Raw genomic sequence first — 21,208 nt, 5'->3', positions numbered from 1 at the left:
AATAAAAATGACAAGAATTAGAATATGTGGGATTCAGTTTTCACGTTAACTGTCCCAGGCCAAGACTTCCGTGTTTCAGAAGATCATGAAAAACAATCTGTCCTTTTACCAACTGAACTATGATTAGAGAAGTAAGACTATTAAGAGTTTAACATGTAAGCACAATTACAGTAAAAAGTCCACACAGAAAATTGGGTAAAGCTAGTGCCTATAATATCTTGGAAGTGCAGATACAGCTGCATTGTGCTAAGCTCATTACATGACACAGAATACATCATACCAGGCAGCCCTCTTGGCTACTGGAGAGACAGAATGTGCTCCACTGCACATACACCCCTGCAGCAACCATTTTGTTTTTTGCTTACCAAATTACACTGATTGTCATTAGAAAGTCAGAATTTGCCCAGGTTGGAAATTACCATTAGAATTTCACACAACCCAAGACAGTCCAAAAAATAAATTGAATTTAAATACAAACTTACTCTTCCCATTACACTTAAACCACCATCTTCTTTTACTGGGGAGGGATTTTAGTTTCAATTCCTACTGGTAAAAAGCAAATAAAGAAAGCAAGAGAGACACAGATTGAACTCTTTCCAGCTTTCAGATTCTGTTCTTGGTGCAGACTTTGGGATTATCTTTGTGACTGTTAAACTTTTGTGACTGTTAAACTGTTAAGGCAGCAGGTGTTTTCCTGCTGCTATGTCATTTGCATCATGCGTGTAGATTCCCTGTAATCAATACATTGTGCACAACAATTCAGATTTTGCATTTGTTCTTCCTCACAATGGAATCACAGATTCACTAAAATTTAAATGTTATTTCTCATACTAACTTATGGGATTGTAATCAGCAGTAATGCCATTTAAAATTTAATGAAAGCAATTACAAACAAAAGTCAAAGTTTGTTTCCATGGAACTGAAAACAAAGGCACTCTCTTAATACTACAGACCCAGTATCTGACAGCAACTTGCCAAATTGTTTTACATCTACTTTCCACTCTAGACATTGAAGATTTTTGTCAAAATTTGCTAAATAAGAAAATAAGCAAATGGAAACTAAGTCTTTTATACCAAGTTAAATCTTGAAAACTGCCTAAATTCAAGATAACTGCCTAAATTCAAGATACCAGGGCGTATTCCAGAGCCATTCTATAACCATTTTAGAGTTATTCTAGAACTTTTGACGTCCCAGTGTTGAAAGTTGCAGGTGTGTTTTGTTGTTGCTTTTTTTGTTTGTTTATTTTTGTCACAGTACACAGTAACAGAGAAAGTCTTTATTAAGAATGTTAGACATAGTCTGATGACAATAGATAACTACATATACACAGCTTCAAAGCAATGTCCAGGTATTATTTTGTCCAGCAGCACCAAGATGTGCATGTTTGAGAGCAGTTACAGAGGAAGGAAGGAAGGAAGGAAGGAAGGAAGGAAGGAAGGAAGGAAGGAAGGAAGGAAGGAAGGAAGGAAGGAAGGAAGGAAGGAAGGAAGGAAGGAAGGAAGGAAGGAAGGAAGGAAGGAAGGAAGGAAGGAAGGAGGGAGGGAGGGAGGGAGGGAGGAAGGATGGAAGGAAGGAAGGAGGGAGGGAGGGAGGATCTGTGGTCTACTGGTCTACTACTACTACTCCCTGGGCTGGAGACTGTGGTAGTCTACAGACAGGGCACTGGCTGGCTCTCATGACATGGCATACCCGAGGCTCAGATAAATCTATGAGGCCTGTTTTAGGCTGATATTTGGTTCCCAGATAGAAAAGTTGTCTTGCTACTTTCCTGGGACTTTTGCATTAGAATTAAGGTAGAAAACAAAGAAGTAGGAAGAAAAAAAAAAAAAAAAAAAGAAAGAAAAAAAAGAAAAGAAAAAAAAAGTAGAAAGAAGAGCAGCCAGGGACAGAGACCTACCCAAGCTTGTCAGAACTGATCAAGTGGCCTCAACCACCTGAATTAGGAGATGGCTCAGGGCTGTAGTAGCCTGCGGGACATGTGCAAAGTGTGCAATGTGGTCTAAACTATAAAGTTTTCAGAGTTCAAAATGATCTCCTGACATAGCCTTTACCAAACGTTGCCAGCAAGCAACAGCGAACTGGCAGCTCCAAAATTCACTTCGATACTCCCCCGGGCACTTGCTGAGTTCTATGTATCTGCTGGCCTCCACCGCTCTAATGACAGATTGTAAAGAAAACAGAGAGATTAAGGGGAGGGAGCTGTGAAGAGAGAAAGCAATGACTGAAGGTCGGGGCTATGCCCACAAGCAAAGACAGCCCGTGTGAAGGACCGTCACTTCGGTCCTTCCCACACCCCGTAGCTCTGCCTCTGGAGCCGACCCCGAGCCCACAAAGGGGAGACCACAGCCGCCGGGATGCCTCCGGGTAGCCCCACTCCACGTCCCTGAGGCGGCAGCGGGCCCGAGGCCGCGGCCACAGCGGCGAGGCCAGGGAGGCACGGGCGGCTCCGAAGTTGCGTAACAGGCTGCAAGAGGAGCCCGGCTCTCCGCCGCGCCCCCGCTGCCTCCTCCCCTCGCCGGAGCCCGCCCGTCTCCGCGCCCCTTTGGCAGCCAATGGAACTGAGCGGGGTGGCTGCATGTGGTGGCGCCGACCCAGCGCCCGGGCTGGGAGGAGAGGAGGAGGCAGCAGGCGCCGCTGGTCTCTCGCTGCCGCTCCCCCGCTCCGGGCTCTCCTGACAGCGGCGGCCAGCTTCGGTCCCTCTGCCCCGCCGGTACCCGCAGCATGGACTCGGACTCCGGGGAGCTCAGCGAAGGCGAGCTGGTCTCACCTGCAGGTAAGGGGGGAGATGCTGCCTGCGGGACCGCTGCCGGCCGGCCGGGGTATGACTGAGGGAAGGGGTTCACCGCCCCGCCGCCGCCGCCTCGGAGCACTTCGCACGGCAGCGGCCGTGCCGTGCCGAGGGGCTGCGCGCGGGGACGGTGCCGCTGTGGCGAACGGGCGGCTGCCGCCCGGCACCAGCCCCTCCAGCCGCCCGGCCTTTCGGGAGGGTAGGCACCGGGCAGAGGCGAGCAGCCTCCCGCTGCCCCACTCAGGAGGGGTCCGGCCTGGCTCCTCCTTGCCTCCTGCCCCGACTAGGGAAGAGAGCTGCCTTGCAGCTCGTGCAGTTCAGGCATGTCGTGCCGGGCGGTTGAATTAGCAGCGCTGGCATCAATCCGATCCATTGTGCCTTATGTCCAGAGGCTGCAAAGTTCTCCGGGTTTGGCTAGTTTCTTGCTGCCACTACAGTTAGCCTGTGTGCAGGAGGGGGGGACTGCTCCTCAGAGACCAGGCATGCCGGGCCCCCAGGCCGCTCAGTTTCTGGTTTCAAGAGTCCTAACTTGTCCCCCCCAAAAAAAAACATAAAAATGCTGCTGTTCTGCTGCAGCCTGCATAGTTCTTAGATGAGACAGAAGGAGAAAATAAAAACAAACATCTTTCTGCCATTTCCAAATTTCCACATTCCTAAGTCCTACGCAAAGCAGCAGCAAACCGTTGCTGATGTGCTGTAATCAAAGGGTGTCCCATGTAAGCAGTAAATGGGGCCAAACTTGCCTCAAGCCCTGTATGTATAGAAGTAGATTTGTGCTACCAGCACTGGCAACCAGCTCAGGGCCACCCCTTGCCCCTCCACACATACCTTCAGTCGGCGGCATTACCACCGTCGGGATGGGGCTGCGGTGCTGTCACACGTGGCTGGCCCAGGACAGGCACTCAGCGAGAACGGGCACGAGGAGCAGGAGGGACACATGTGACTCCAGCTTCCCAGAGGGGAAGTCACGGGTACCTTCTCTGAAGGTGTTTAACTGGCAGGAGACAAGCAAGCGCAACTGGAATAGTGTCAGGAGCTGTCACAGAGATCATCGTAAACACAGATAGAAAGTTACTGCGCTACATCATGAGATCATCTTTGAGAAAAATCTAAGCTAGACAGATCGTGGTGAAAATGTCATTTTATCCCAGCTGTCATCTCCTCCTCCTCTTCCTCATCCCCTCCAAAAAAAAAAAAAAAGGTTTCTACACCAAACATTTTAACCCATTAAAAAAAAAAAAAAAAGTGCCAAATAATCTGTGAAATCTTTTAACTGTCCTATTAATGCAGGAGTGATGAACAACTGAAGGAAATCGTAAAGGGAACCTGCTTTCAGCAAGGGGAGTGGACTCGATCTCCATAGGGCCCTTCCAGCCCCTACGATTCTGTGATAAAATAAATAGGTGTCATCTTGTCTAGCCTAACATACGCTTCAGACCAATCCAGTTTTAACTACTAATGGTGTTTGTTCTTGACATTTTGTTTTTTATTTTCTTACTCAAAATCTAAAAAAAGTACTAACAAAGACCACCAACAGTTGCACTTTTCATCCAAATATACAAAGCAGTGCACGGAGTGTAAATTACAAGCATTACATTTATAGAGAAATTAATGTGATATAGCTCTTGCCAACTTGCTCCTGTTGCAAATAGATTTTCCTTTTAAATAAATTAAAAATAACTATAGATTGCCATAAGTGCTTTTTATGTCATCACTTGCTAGCTGCCAAGAACTGATGTTCATTGTTCTCCTCTACACCTTTTCCTTCCTTGTACTAAGAGAAGAAAAATTTGGTATTTTGGCCATACGTGGCATGTGCCAATGCAGTAGAACAAAACTGGAACAGAGTGAGAACTTAGTGGTTTTGTCTTAACGGGTTGCAATCAGTCTTTCCTAAACTAAAGAATTATTACATGCTGTTTGTATCCCCCATCATCCCCTTCTGATTTATTTTTTTTAGATTTCATTTGGTCTCTTTTCTGTACTCTGACATATGTGCAGTGCTGTATCTCTCTGGCCGTGGGTGTTCAGGCATCCTGCTGTCAGTCACTGCTGCAGTCACGGAAACAGAGGGACTGCAGCATGGGTTTCAGTCACCACCTTGCTCAGGGAACTGTCATACCCCACAGACATAGTGACCAGGGGCATTCTGCCTGCAGATTAATAGGGCAAGCAGAGAGCCTTGGATAAATATTCAAGATGAAGTCCTAGTAATGGTCTGATTGTGGCCAGTGAGTATGGAACAGCTAGGGTTTTGTACTGGAAGTGACACATCAACTTGAACGTCTAGCTTATTCTCCTTTAACCAGCCTCCACACCTAAAGTACATAAAGCAATGACTTCACCTTGCACAGCTATAAGCCTGTTATGGCCACTGCCCACTTTTCAAGTTGTCCAACTGCTCAAACCCAGTACGGTAATTTCTCTCTAGGGCTTCACGATGCTAATGCAATACAGATGTTTAAAAGCACATCCATCCCACTTAAGGGCTTGCATTCCTCCTACAGTACGTACTGAGCTTTCTGCTCTGTCCTGCTGGAACAGCCCCTCTACCATTGCTGGGACATGGGCAGCGTGAACAGGACAGGACAGCAAGGTTCCTTGCGCACCCCCACCATCTGCCACACGTGCTTGACTTCCAAGAGCCAGCTCTGAGATCCCAGCAGCCTCATTTCCTTTAATAGCCCACTTAAAGCTAAGTCTCCAAGGAAGCAGAAGTATTTTTTCATGTCTTCTGAATCTGTTGTCATGATAGCATCTTTATATTTCTTTGGTGCAAGCAAAATGTTCCTTATATGTGAGTATCTTAAAATACTAGCTGTACTTAAAAACACCACAAAACCAAAAACCCCACACCTCAGCACACGAGAACATTCAGCTCCACAACCTTGGCTTCCATCAGACCAGACTCCTCACACCCATCCATTACTGCTTTGTATTGAGTTGGCTGTATAGTCAAAGATCACATTTTTCCCCCTCAAAAAATTACTCATGAGTTGACCCCTAGTTAAAAATAAATAAATAAATAAATAAAAATAAACAGATCTTCATGATTTTTTTTTCTTTCCAGAATCTGTACCTTGTAATTAAAAATAAGAAAAAAATATATATATGCTTACTAGCACTACCTTTGGTAAAGTTTCTCAAATTTTATTCTGTGACAGTAGTGTTTCTTGTCCTAAATATAAGCTTTCAGAATATGAATGAGTAATCCTAGAACAGAACATTGTTCACATTTTATGTCCACCTATTCAGAGGTGTGGTTTTTTTGTTTGTTTTGTTTTTGTTTTTGTTTTTGTTTTTAAAAAAAGTTCTTCAGAAGAGCAGTGGATTTTTTTTCTAGTTCTTTCACAGGCACCCTGCCACATGAAAGTATGATTCTCTGTGCCATCTTTTAAACTAACATTTCACAAAAATCCAGGTCATCTCCAGCAGCAATGATTTAGCAGTGGCTTTGAGGATTCTCCATGCAAGTGAAAGGCAACAGACCTTCATTTGGAGTCTGTTGTCCTAGGTTCCTCAGCTAAAACAGGCAGGAATTCTGCCATATAGTTCTAATGCAATATTGCTTTAAGCCTTTCTACAAGCTACTAGGTCAGAACATAGGTTTCCATGCTTATTTAATGAACTATTATGCTACACTAGCATATGATATCTAGATGCTTAAGTACCTGTATTGTCTCTGAACCAATATACTTTTTTTATTTTTAATAAATTTACCTTATCCCAGAGAATGAACTGTTGCCAGTGCCTTCTTTCCCACTGAAGTCAAGAGAAATTTGTCCTAGGAAAAAGAGCAACTTGTGCTCCAAGTAGAGCTCTAAAGTGGTGATACGATTTTTTTTGGAACATTAACACTGTGGAGCCTACAGGTTTGTGCGATGCCAGGGAGAACAAGATGAAAATAACCTTATCACCAGCCTGGCATCCATAAAGAAAGTGGGAGTTTTATATTCTTCAGCAGGGCCAAGATCTTACCCTGTGACTCCCAGCGCAAAAAGATTAACACATTTTAAATTTGATCAATTATCTGAACTCTACCCTGATGAATAAACATGCTCTTAGTAAAAACAACAACAGATTTAAACATTACTTAATGCTGTAAAACAGCCACAACAGACGTGAATAATGTTTTTGGACCTGTAATATTATTTGATTCACAATGCTTAGAAAATAATGCTTTCTGGAAATAATTTATCATGGTATGTAAACTGTCTGTACATTTGTGATATTTATCTTTTGAGCCTTTTGCATATTTTAACACCATTTTACACAGCTAAATGCCATTGAAGTGTTAATATAATATACCCTTGTAAACAGAAGATTAATTAGAGAGTTCCATAAGATATGTGGCACTATGCAAAAACTGTTGAAGACATTGCATAAGTGCAAATAGGCATTTTGTAATTCTCTTCACAGTATCTTGCTGGTCATTTTATTTTATTTTACATTTAAATCATGACAAAGTATCCTTTGCCTGAGGGAATGCCTGTGTCTTTGAATAGGGAGAATTTTAAGAAAATGTTTCACTTTTTATGTAAAAGGTCCAAGTCACATATGCCAAAAAATTTACTGGACTTTAGACAAGCAAGCAGAAGTGGTAGATAGCAGCATGTTGTAAGTTTTGAAGCTAGAAAAAAACAAAACAAAACAAAACAAAACTCACTATTTTTAGTAGAAGCTGCAGACTCTGCTGAATGCTTCTGAATTAAGTGCTTTCTACCAGCTAACAAAGGACTCTCTCTCCCTTCCCTTCTGCTGAAAAAGAAAAAAAGCTAGTTGAAAAGAGATGGACAGAGAAGAACTAGCATGTCTGAGGGTCCCATACCCTAATCCCTCTTAAAGAGCTTAGATCAAACTGCCAACTAAGGCAAGCGTAGCAGAGACACTCAGATACAAGATAGAGCAGGCAAGAGACACCTCAGGGTCATAAGGCAATTCCCACGAAAGAGGAGCAGCCAGGGCAGGCGCATGACCTGAGAGCCTGACTGGGTAAGTTTTCTCGAACCATTCTACTCTTCCCTCCAGGAAAAACATGGGCTTTCTGGGATTTACATACAGACCCTTCCTTAGCAAAATGACTGTCAGACTGGGTGCCTTATCAAACTGGGAAAACAAACAAACAAACAAACAAACACCTTCAAAAGGCAAGAATCCACTCGTGCTGTGTTCTAGTACATTAGTACAAACCACAAATAATCCTATTTTTGTTAAGCTGAATAGACAATATGGTTGAATAGGTCAACCTGTTCAGGCTTCTGTTTTTTAAAATCAAGTGGAAATACGAACTTCATGAAACACTTCACTGAAACCAAAGGTCACCTGCTTGAGCATCTGTGGACCAGGCTGCTAAGCAGCAGCAGTGGATAGCATATGAAATAATACCCTTTTTCAGTAGCTTTGATGTGCTCCAGTATGGAATTTGTACCTTAAGAAAAACTCATCCTTCCTGCACTTACCAAAAATGAAAAACAAAGATCTTCAAGATTTTCCTCCTACATTTGGCAGGATGGCATATCGAACCATGCGGTCTCAGAAGGACCAGTCACCATGAAGCAGACTGACTCTCGGGCAGTGAGAACAGGTACATGAAGGATCTCATGTTATCTTACTGAATAAATATTTGAGATTCTTCATCAGAATTACTTACTTTCAGGGCAGAGCATGCTAGTGCCAAACAGACACACAAATGGCAGACAAAAGCCAGCCATGACTTCACCAAATCAAACAGCTCATGTTTCTCAGGCACAGAAATAGACTTTACACTTAGATGAATATACATGTATGAAGGGCCCTAAACTGAGGTGTTCATACCTAAATATATGTTTCTAGCAGTCTGAACAGAAAGTCTCTACTTTAAAAAATAAAATAAAATAAAATAAAATAAAATAAAATAAAATAAAATAAAATAAAATAAAATAAAATAAAATAAAATAAAATAAAATAAAGTGGATATGGACAAACCTTGGAGCAAACATTTGACACCAGTTCATAGATGGGAATATGAAGCTGTACCCTGTCACAGAAGTCAGTGGTTATTCCTGTCTGCTCTGCCAAAAGCCTGGAATGACAGTGGGTTTCATTTCATAGGACATTTTGGCAATAGCATATGTGCTGTATAAAGCTATATACATATCTCCTCAAAAATAACTCATACTTTGAAGAGATGTGTCTTTCATCTTTCTTTGCATCTACACCAAAGTCTAAAAAGTCATGGCAGGAAGAGTAGGTCACTTTTTTTTTTTTTTTTTTTTTGGTAAAGAAAGAAAAAAGAACAAAGCTATAAGCCCTAGGTAAAAAGGAAGATGGTAGGCCAGGTGGATTCACAAGTACATCAGCCTAGGTGGGAGGGAGTTCTAAAGACCTGGCCTTCCTGAAAAGCCATTTGGCTGTTTGCATTTTACTTGGTATCACTTGGGGTGACAGGCCCGGTCAGGTCCCAGGAAAGTAGGTAAACCCTCTACCTTCCTAAAAGCACTTACTGTCTTTTCTCATAAGCTAAGCGAAGCCTGGCTGTGGGCCCAATCAGTGGTACACTAAACTGTTCATCTATTAATATATCTTTTGTCACTGTTCCAGCCCATGCCAGATAGCCTCCCACAAAATGTCCTGGCATGAGATGGAAGATAATAGTGGCCAGTATGAATTAAACATTTGCAGTGTGGGAAAGAATTCAGCTTGCATCCAGATGGCCGTACTCTAGTGTGTACTACAGGTTCTGTCCCAGTTTACTTATGGATGTAGACCCAGTGGTCAGAGCAGGCTGCAGCCTTTGCCATGACAGTGACTTCTGGTGCACCACTTGTAGGTGTCCAGGCTGGTGGGTTGCTTGTGGGCCTCTCTCAGAGCAGCTACCTTGGGCTACAACCAGGGTTTGGAGCCTTGCCCAGTCAGAGTTGAGTTATTTGCCATTTCCCCACAGAAATCTCTTTGCCAGTTAGCTTCTGTCAGCATCTTATAAGCTGACAGAAGTTTAGTTCAGGGAGACCTATGGAAAGCCGGGACAAAGTTGCTGCGGTAATTATGATTTGGGTCTGTGGTATAAAACTTCCTCTTGAGAAGCCAAGCTGAGCTCAGGCCCTGCCTGGTAGCCAATGATTTTCTATTCTTAAAGGCAGCCATCTTAAATGAAATAGACTGCAAAGAGTAAAAGTTACTTCTCTGTCCTTTCCAGTGGGCATTAATTCCTCCTTGGTAGAGATTCTGCTGTCTGTCAAAGTTTGGTATGCTGTCTAGCCTCCCTAGCCGAGGTTTGACTAACATCCATCAGCATAATAACAGATGGAAGAGTATTTCAACCTATGATATTTTGCCATAAAGACATTCCTTTGGTCTTCTTACTGGTGCTGTTTAATATGAAATGTAATCTTATGAAACACAAACAGTATAAATTAGCAGAACACCTAATTACCACCAACAAACATTTTATTTCTGGCATTAATTTTGTTTATCCAAGCAGCTTGTGTTACAGGGAAAAAAAATCCTCTCTTTGAAGACATATATTAACACTATTACTGTGTCACTGTTTTCTCTCCAAATAGTTTTCCTTAATTTCTACAGCATTTAATTTATGTGGTGAAATCACTGACAGATGCAGATCAAAGAATTGCACGTTTCTTGGACTTTTGAAAGTGAGGTTCTTCGGGAGGTTATTTATTTTAAAGACGACGAACTTTCAGAGGATGTTTCCAATAAAAACTTTGTACCACAGTGTTATGTCAGACAAATGTCAATGCTTTTTGTTTGCTTGCGTTTAATTTTAAACTTTGTATATTTGTGCACTATTTCTCCCTCACTCTTAAAACAGAGGGAAGTAGGCAAGAGGTATCACAAATTATCTTTGTGGTCACTTCAAAGCAAGTTATAGTTGGTGTCTCATTATTTTGATACTCATTACTATTTTGATGCATCTTTTCTTTAAAAGCTTCTCCTAACAGTGGAGACTATTAACCATAGATGCAAAAATAACCAGTACAGTCACGACATGCAGCTACTGGATTTCTTAGAATTCTTTATTGAATTAGTGAGGGGAAAATATTAGCTTGGATTACAGATTTAGGAATGGAATAAAAAGTTCACAAACCTAAATATACGTGAAGACTACTTCCATGAACTCTGTGGAGTGCCAGTATGCCCTTTCTTACCAACTTGGACTAGTTGGTGCCCTTTAAATATACCAGGTGCTGTAACAGTAAAAAAGGAAATGTTTGTTCAGCAGTTGTTCTCTATCAGAAGCCAGCTTCTATCATGTAAATCTAGCCAGAGAAAACTCCTAGCCAGGCTCAGGCTTTTTCCTCACCTGTATTTGTTTGTGAAAGTGTATTTTCATGTCACTTCTTAAAGGTTGATGTCAGGTATCATCCTGCATAAGAAGGAATGACATAGCACTTTGTATCCTCAGAGCAGATATATCTGAGATTTCACTCTTGCCAGCTCCCTGCTTTCTCCAAGAAGAGACCAATATGTTCATCCAAAACAGCCACCACTGGTATTTCTCCACAGAGTACTTCCTTTACAGAAGTCATACAGAATTGAAGGAAAGCCAAGAACAAATCATCTTTTTTAAGGACAGATGAATACCAGTGTTCAGCATAATTCCATGATTCAAACATTAAATTTTGGATTGAATCAGATTCCTAAGGGCTTAGAGCAGTCCCAGCACTCAGTTGCTAATCAGCCAGTACACTCTTGCAGCCCAGCGGACTATGTCCAGATTGTGAATTAGGTTTCTTTTTAATGGGTTGTTATCTAGCCCAACAAGCTTACAAGAAAGTTTTGCTGATTTTGCACAGTGCTAAGTGTTTAAAAATGTATTAAAGAACAGTTAGAAAGTAAACGCTTTCAATGTTAAAATTGCTACCTGCAATAGCTTGTACCAGTAAAAGGGGATGTTTTGACTACATGAACAACAGTGAATGGAACTGCTCCCTGGGAGGATATACAGGGCTTGAAATAAAGCTCAGCACATGCAGCCTGCTAATGCACACAGAAGGGAAGGAAGGTCAAAAGCCACCTTACACCCTCCCTTTGACTGCCACATGCTACTGAAGAGGTTAAGTCCTTTGTACAAATGGAAAAACAACTTTTTGGATATTTTCTTTAACTTCCAACCTCTGGAATCTTTTTTGCTTTTCGTTTTTTGCCCATCCTTGCCTCTTGAGCTAACATTTTGTGTTCCTTCTCCAAATATCCACAACTTTCTAGCCTTACTGATCTCATTTGATCGCATTCAGGCCTCACGTGGAGTACTGTGTTCAGTTCTGGGCTCCCCGGTACAAAAAGACAGGGATCTCCTGGAAAGAGTCCAGCGGAGGGCCACAAAGACGATACAGGGCCTGAAGCATCTTCCCTATGAGGAAAGGCTGAGAGACCTGGGTCTGTTCAGCCTGGAGAAAAGAAGACTGAGAGGGGATCTCATCAATGTGTATACATACCTGAGGTGTGGGAGACAGAGGGATTTGGCCAACCTCTTTTCAGTGGTTTGCAGGGACAGGACAAGGAGTCATGGCCACAAGATAGAGCCCAGGAACTTCTGCACCAACATGCAAAAGAACTTCATGGTGAGGGTGACGGAGCACTGGGACAGGCTGCCTAGGGAGATTGTGGAGTCTCCTTCTCTGGACATATTCAAGGCCCATCTGAATGCCTACCTGGGCAGCCTGCTTTAAGGAACCTGCTTTGGCAGGGGGATTGGACCTGATGATCTTTTGAGGTCCCTTCCAACCCCTTCAATTCTGTGATTCTGTGATTTCCCTTGTACATGTACATCAGCCAATACACTACTTTCACAAACCTCAGTTCCTCCAATCTCAACCCGATTCCTCATGCTTAACTAATTTCTTTTCAAGAATTCTTGGATTTATGAGTTCTGCCACTATGAAATAGGATAAATACTGTTCCCTCTATGAAAGGGAAAACTGATGGGAGTAGGATATCGTCTTGTCTTAATTAGAGGTATTAGAAACAGATCTGCTGTGCCAGAACTAACCTGCCTCCTGTGGCAGACAAACAACCCAGACAGTGAGCTTGCAAATGAGATAGGCATCATCCTGATTAACAAGGCATGTCAAGTAAAGGAAAGTTTGATCTTGAAATATTGGAGCAGATAAATAAGATGTTTGCTAGAAAATGAGAATACAATAATACCTCCACAGAAAACAGCAGCTTTGCTCTTACTTCCAGAATGCATTCCTGAACACCTACTTGAAGAAACAGCACACTCTTACCCCATAAGATCAGATCACTGGGCTCGAACAGAAGGTCCAGGGGCAGAATTACATTTCTCTGCAGACAGCAGCCTGTGGCTGTCACTGATCAAATGAGGTCAAAGGAGGACACTGCTTTCTAGTGACATAGGTTAATTACAAGGAATAAAGAAAAGCAGAGCAGAACCACTCCCACGTTTACCAACATATTCTTAAGTGTTTTAATGAAAAAGTTTGACTGAATAGATATTGTGAGAGGATTCAGAAGTTGCCTCCAGGAAGCAAGCAGAAACTTTCAGCAGCTGCTAAGAAGCAGTGCAGGCAAGAGATGCTTATGGAAGCAAAATTCTTTTGCCATCAAGATGAGGAGAGTAAAGACAGACACAAGGGATGTACTAAGGAAAGGTGGTGAAGCAGGGAAGTTGTCAAGGAGGAGCAGGTTCACCAGAACACCAGTATAGCAGCTGCACCCACTTTTCCTCTCTACCACTGACCTGGCTGAGCTGAACCAAACAAGTATCAGCTCAATCTGCCCCTTGTAGGGCCAGCAGTCACCCTGACAACTAGTCTTTGCCTTCAGCAGAGAGGAGTCCCTCACTCTTACTTTGGAGACTGCCTTATCTTTGTGGTTTTTCTTTGCCTGAGACTGAGTTTGGAGTAGATGTGACTCCTGACAGGTTAGCAAAGTTTAGCGCGCATGTATAGCATTGTCAAGCACCGAGACCAAAGAAGCTACTCTCTGTCTCCCACTCGTCCAACACAAGGGTGATTGGAAACAGGGTCCTTACCTTGCACCAGGGTATCTTGCTGGATCATGTACCTCAAATGCCAGACCCACCCTCCTTTGTCCCCAGTCAGGAGCATCTTGCAAGTGACCTGCCAGCACAGAGGAGGATACCTGGTCCTACCCAGCAGGCAGGAAGAGCACAGCTCTGCCCTGGGGCAGCCCCACACAGCATCTCTTCCCCATTTACATGTTCAGCACAACAGAAAGGTTGTAAAATCATATGATGTTCATATCTTCAGATCTGTGCAGCTTCGAAATCCCCACAAGAACCATGTCCATGCTTTCCCATCCATACACAGAAGACAAGTAACAGTTGCTCTGCCTTGCTTAGAGCTCTGTGTAATCATCTTTTGGTTCTTCTCTAGAAAAATATTGCCTTAGCAACAGCTGAGCAATACTAAGACAGCAATGTGCAGGAAGGGAGTTTAGGGTAATTGGGAAACCACTGTTCTATGAAAATGTGAAAAATATTGAATAGAATTCCTTGAATTATTTCCTTAATTCCTTGAAGTTACTGTAGTCAGTGACAAAGAAGTAAAAAGCTACACACGAAACGCCTCTGGTTTTGCACCATGAAGTTTGACTAGACATACCAAATAACCAGTGCAGGCAGCCACAACTATAGGAGGGTTTTTGATTATATACTCATCACTGAAACAGCTTTTCTACATTTATTGATTTCCTTTTTCCTCATAGCCACATTTGAAGGAAATTCAGATAGCATATGTGCAGTTATATTAAACACTAGTTGTGGAATGGTTCATTTCTTCCCTCACTTCTACAGAAGATAAAGCAGTAGTTATGTTTCCTAATAGGGTTTATAATTTAGGGACAGCTGACACCTCTTAGTCAGTTTATCAGTGACCAAAGGACAATTCTGTTCATATGTTATTAAAGAGGTTGAAAGTGAATCTTTAAATAAGTACTTAGCTTTCTTTTAAACCAATACTGCTTCTTTACCATGAAAGTCATAAAAATACACATGACATCACAGAACTTAAAGACTCACAACTTTGGTTGTTGAAAGCTTTATAACTATCTGCTTTGATTCATTTGGTTTGAAACTTGGCTTGGTCTAAAAATTTTTGAGGCTAAAAATATTTTTTATGGACAGCATGTGACAGAGTATAGGTAGGCCTTTTATTTTTGCCTCCCCTAGAGTGAGCAAAAGTGATTTCTTCAACTACCGAAATGCTATATGTAGAAGAAAAACTAAGTAATTCCAAGTCATGGGCTTCAATAGTTCTTTATTTTGCTTTTCATGTTAAAGTCTAGAGAGGAATACAGTAAACAATATAAAAGCAATCTCCTTCATAAAAACACATACAACATCAGAAGCAGCTTAGTAATTAAAGAGAACAGTGCTCTGCAAAATGGAAGCCATTCTCCTGTTGATTCACATTTTTTACTCTAATAATGAGCGTACCCTGGGAGATGCACATAGTTTAAATCAGATGTTTAAGACAAGGTTTAAGTACTTTTTAAGAAGTCATTAGACCTAAATAAGGGGTAGGTTCTTCATCTCTCAAGAGGTACATTTGGAATAACAGCTCTGGGGAAGAAGAGAATGTTACAGACCATTTTTCTGCCATCAAAATTGCACCCTGCTGGTGGGGATTAATCTCTGCCTCCCCACTCTGGCCTCTGAGGAGCCTTATGGCTGGGAAGCTGCGTTCCTGGGGGGAACAGAATTACACACAACACTGCTGCTATGCCATGGAAGTCCTGCACCTTGACACTTCGCAACTATTTCTCAGGCCTTGAGAGTCTGAATTCTGCCAGGAGTTAAAGTAAATTCTAGTGGTGAGTTTGTTTTTTGTTGTTGTTTGTTTTGTTGTTGTTTTTGTTTGTTTTGTTGTGTTGTTTTTTTTTTTGGTGGCATTGTTTTATTTTTAGCAGATGAGTATTTATACACATGCAAACATGTAATATAGGTATTTGAAATACCATAGAAGTGGCGAGTTCTGCAATACCACAGTCAGACACATACAGAGACATCACAGATGAAGCGTTAGATGGCTACAGTTAGAGGCCGTAGGTGAGATACTCCCAGGATACACGCAGATGTCAGATCTCAACAGTTGGGATGTTGATTTGGGGTATACATAATTTAGAGTTGTTCTATAAGAGCACACATTGATATATGCATGAGTAACAGGAAAAAAGGCAAGTATTAAAGAAACTCCACTGTCTTTCATTTGGAAAGAGAAGAAAATATTTATGGTCAAATATGTTTTTTTTGTTTTTTCATCATTAAAATTGTGGCAGGATTCCTTTCGTCATGTAATGTCCCAGTAAGAGTGTGTACTAGTGATACTACACTCACATTAAGCCTGGACTTTAAAAAGATATTAACTGTTTGGCTACCAATTTTATGCATTGGTGGAGTTAACTCATCTGTATATCTTCTAAAACAAGATTTGCTGCTTTGGTTTTCTAAGTAACACTTTCCTGAATTTCAAAGTGAAAGGGATTTGAAATTTAAAGACATGTATTAACATACTGCAAAGACATCAGTCTAATTTCCCTTTGAAAGGATATCATATGGGAGGTTGTGCAATACGGATGATAAATTACTGGACTGACAGCAGGGTCTTAATCACACCCTTAGGGAAGTATTTCAGTTGCGTCTTTCTCCTCCTGTTTCTGGTCTGCTTCATCCATTTACCTTTGTCCTTTTTAGGACAGAAATATTTTTTGTTATGAGTCTGTGCAGTAAGGATCCCAATGGTTTATTAAAAGCTAGTAAAAACTAATACCAATGCAGTTCATGCTCACCGCAAGTACATTTACAGGTATCTAATGAGAAAGCTTCAGCCCATAAGAACACCTCTGAAGTTGACAACTTGAATATGAAAAATACATTCGACTATGCATTTGACACTGTCTTTTAGAAATGTTTTATAAGAGGCTGCAGTTTGATAATTAATTTCTTAACCACACTTGACTTTGTTATGTTAAGCAGATACCTGCAATTTTACTTTTCTTTTTTGAACTAATGCTACGGCATGTCATGAGACAGTAGAGGAATGTTACAAACCAAAGTAGAAAAATCTTACTACATTTTTAGCAAGTTAGCTAGAGAGAAAACACGTTCTTCCTCAGCTTTCCATTGCTTCCTATTTAGACCATCTAGCTCTCTGGCAGTGAAAGCATGTGTAGAATAAAAATAGCTCCAAATTGTGGGTTCTGTTGAGTAGTAGTGTTTCTCCTCCCCCTCCTAATACACGAGCCTCTTACTGAAATGAAGAAAGCCTTTCACCTAAGGAGAGTTTACCAGAACAAAAGAAGTCTGCCAAAATTAATGTGCTCATGACTGCTGGCATAATTTCGAGTATAATTCTTTCAAAATACAGGGTGGGATCAAGCACAAAAAATGAGATCACAATCATCAGTGGTAGGATGTAGGCTTTCTTCCATGACTGTGATGCACACACCATGGTCTAAGTCTGTAGCTTCCCCAAGAAACCCACTCTAAGTCAGAGCAAGAAGTGTTTCCCAGAGCACCTAGATTCGCTCCATTTTCATAACCTGAGTTCCTCACAGTGTTCTACCACAGTTTGAGTGGACTTCTCATATAAAACCCAAAGTCCACCTACAGCATAATAAAAGATGAAAACACCTTCTCATCTGGCCTGCTGGTTTTATCTCAGAGAAATGAATGCATTATATGATTGATAACTTCTTTCAAGCTCACATTTCTCTGTAAAATAGATACTGAAACAATACACAGTGATTCAAAGCCTAGTTCAGCAATGAAAACAAAGATTTTCTACACCAAACCAAATTGTTATCTTCACTTTACTTTTTATATGAGCAGGCAATAACTTTCACCAAAGATGTCCTAAACACCTCATTTTCAAAACTGGCAGCCTGTTAGAGACAAGCTCCAGTCTTTCTGAAAAAAGATCACTACTCCAGTTAGTATCTATGCAGATAGCCCACCAGTCTTGACAACAGCCAAGCAACCCTTGCTGGCTTTAACTTCAGAGTTTCTGAACCTTGTTGATTGATCAGTTGCCTAAATCACCAAATTGCAGGTGATTTTAACACAAACATTGATTTCCAAAACATAAATACAGACAGGTTATGTGCATAGGCTCATCAAGACACAGCTAAAAAAAAAGATTAAGGAAAACCACTTGATTCTTCTTTTCCCCTAAACCAACCCAGAGATTTCTCTCCTCCTCTGCAGCTAGCTTGAAAACTATAGATTGTGTTAAATTATGAAATCAAGCGTGCATCCCTTGTATCTTTTGCTATCAGGCCACATTCATATGAGTTTTTAAATACATAATCCATTCTGACCTCACTAGATTCAACTGAGATTGTTCCCCCTTCTCACTCCCAACACCACCTCAGGTATTATTGGTTCTTAACTGATACACTGCCCTATAGGGCATTGCCCTATAGACTGCCTTCACTTGTTCAGAAGCTAATGTTCCTTCAGAAAGCCAGGTGCAGCCACCTTCTGTGCCAGCTGGCTTTGAAAGCAGAAAAGGAGCTCGTCTAAGTCATCAGCAAACTATACCTGGAAGTCTGTCAATAATATCTTCTATTTGCATATTATGTAGCCTTGAGCATAAGAGCCATTATTGACAGCTAGATGAACACGCACACACTTTTAAATAAGAGAAGCCTATCTTTCTATACGTAGCTGTAAGGGAAAATTGCCCAGTGCCTAGAGGCACTTTGTGGGTGTGAATTACACCTTTAAAAAAGAAGTGTGTTTTTCTGCTCAATTAGATGTACACCATCTATTCCAAGCCTAGAGACTGATTACATGTTGTTTTACAGTATAACACTACTGTGAGGCCAAGAGGCAAATTAATACCAAGTGCAGTTGCTGAAGAGCAGATACACTTTCTGGCAAACCTGAGTGTGTCATTTTGTACATTAAACATCTGCTTTGTCTTTTTATTATTATTATTATTTTCATCTTGTTACAACAAAACCATATATGGTAGGAAAAAGTCTTACAAAACAGAGCTGTTCCTAAAGTGACTCAAGATGGATGGTCTGTTTAGTCTATCCTAGAAATCTGATTTTCAACAACAAAAAAAAAAAGAATGTTAGAGCTTATGAATTATACATAGCCTTACTCCTTTTCACATACGTAATCGAAAAGCTTAGTGGATGTGTGAGACACATAATGTCTCCAGAGGTCACTCCTTGGTTCACGCAGGACTTTGCAGAATGCCCTTCTGGATGCTGCTATCAGTTTGTGACTAAAGAGTTACAGCTTGAGATTTTTGTATGTTTAGGTTGGCTTCTTTCAGCAAAAGCAACAGCTTACATAGTCAATCAGAGCCATTAGCAGTACCATGAGATAATGAAACAGAGCTATACTGGCCAACGAAACACTAGCTCCACCTGTACCACTTGGCTTCTTCTTTTGATCCAAAAGCCAGAACAACATAACCAGACCATAGAAACTCTATACACACGCACTACTTTCCATAGCTCTGCAAGGTCACTCTGTCACAAACATTTTCAGGGCACACCCCGGTAGCCATTCTGGGCTGCACAGAACACACACCAAGTCAGACCAGGGCCCCCTCCGACCCAGCACCAAACACGAGGACAGAAAGAACCCCAAGAACATCATGCATGCTTCCTGCACAGAAACACTCACACAGCCTCCAACAACTAAGAGCCCCAAAACCTCCCAGCTTAGCACCACACCAGTAGCACTAAGGACCCACACTCCCAGCTCACAAGTTGTGCATCCCAAGTGCAAATCTTCCATAGCCACCTTCTCCTCCCTCCGCCCACCCACCTTTTCTATTTCAAGGACCATGTGCAGCTGTTTAGTGATGCCCTTGTTGTGCTGATGGGCAGCACCTTGTACTATGGTTGGCAGCAATCCCCTTTGGCCCAGACATCATCCCAGGATGGCCCCAGTGCAGAAATAAAGTCCTACGGAATATAAATGCCCACACTGCATACTGGTCTCACTGTTCTTCCCTCCTTCTGTGGCAGAAACTCCATGAAATTGGAGTTCCAGCTGTCAGACTGTTTTTTGAATTCTGTTAATATTTTTGAAAACTAGTCACACCATTGTTTGTCTTGCAGTGTAAAATTACTTAATATATAAAATAAGTATCTTCAAAATACAGTAAAATAATTTAAGTGCTCAAAATACTTTATTAACATCATGAGAAAAGACATAATTACTAATTTTCCTATTAATAATTATATTTTTCTTGTGTGGTACTGGAACAGGGCCTGACCTTGCAGTTTTACTTTGGTAAAATTCCCATCAAGTGAGCAGTTAGTGATAGACAAGTCATTATCTGAGAAGAAAGCAGAAAAATATTTTTCTAATGAAATTTTACAAGTTTTCTGGAGTCACGAGTAGCTAGCAGATACCATCTCAGTGGAAATTAAATTCTTAAGTAAGTGCTATCTCGGATCATACAAATCACACTGTTGGAGCCTGCAAGGGACATAGCAGTGGAGTAGGAAAATGGAAGTCTTAAATTACTGCCACATTAGCAGGTAATCTAGGTGGAAGTTCTCAATGTAGAAATGATGCTGTTTGGGTCTCTCTTGCACATCTTTCCCCACATCTTTGCTGGTTGCTAAGAAACAGCAGTGTGCCGGCACAGCAATCAGTCCTCCTCCATTCTCAGGGGTGGTTAATAGGCCTCTGTGCAAAGCTGGCTTCCGAGCATGAGAGAAAAACTTTGTGTTTACATACAGAAAACAACTAGAGAACTGAGGGTTTGTGCTAAGTAAAACGTTCAAATGGTGTAAAGCTTTGGAAAGTTCACGTTTACCGGAATATAATACTTGTGTCTGACAAAGGAATTGTGATTAGCTGTGTCCCAAAATCTGTCATTTTGCAAACCTTAATGAAAATTCTCAGCTTGAGCGTGAAATCCAGTGGCTACAAAGACAAAGATGATGTGACTGGTTAAATTAAAAAATAATGGGGGGTTGTTCTCTGAGATGGATAGCAGATACAGCATAAAGAGGTTTACAGCTTAAGAGAAGTAAAAGATGCTGCTGGTATTTTTTTAAGAAAATCTGAAGGTATATTTTTTGTATGGAAATAAAGAATCTAGTACAAATTATGCGGGGATACAAATGTTTAGGTTACATAAATATACCTGTTTATCCTTGTCATCCGCATTTCTGATTTGTTTGAATAAACGTAAACACCATGGTATTGAACAGAAGCTTAGCTTTTTCATTTGCTAGGAAATTTTCCTCTAGTGCTTTTGTTATACATAGTTGTAAATAAAGGATTTTATCATTTGATTTCCAAGCATGAGGGAAAACTTTGTATTTCATTGTGAAAGAAGAATGAACAAGTGCCTGCTATTTAAGGCTCAGGACAGACTTCTCATTATCTTTCTAAAAAACTTGTGGCAGCAGCAGTACTACTTTTATACTAAGTCAAGTAAGGGAATTTTAAATAC

The 21,208-nt window shown here is 41.3% G+C and overlaps 1 protein-coding gene across 1 annotated transcript in view; it reads left to right on the top strand.

Moving 5' to 3' along the window:
- Positions 1-2,704: 2,704 nt before the first annotated feature.
- Positions 2,705-21,208, top strand: part of TNFAIP8L3 (TNF alpha induced protein 8 like 3) — a gene marked incomplete at its 3' end in the record, with an annotated part of 43,213 nt that continues 24,709 nt past the window's right edge. Inside the window, exon 1 of the mRNA XM_084293571.1 lies at positions 2,705-2,774. Coding sequence (XP_084149697.1) covers positions 2,723-2,774 — 52 coding nt within the window. The 5' untranslated portion in view covers positions 2,705-2,722. The remainder of the gene's footprint in view (positions 2,775-21,208) is intronic.

The sequence above is a fragment of the Netta rufina genome, assembly GCF_964035555.1.
Source record: "Netta rufina genome assembly, chromosome: 11".
Taxonomy (NCBI): domain Eukaryota; kingdom Metazoa; phylum Chordata; class Aves; order Anseriformes; family Anatidae; genus Netta; species Netta rufina.
The sequence above is the reverse complement of the archived record's forward strand: the minus strand, read 5'-3'. Positions and strand labels throughout refer to the sequence as shown.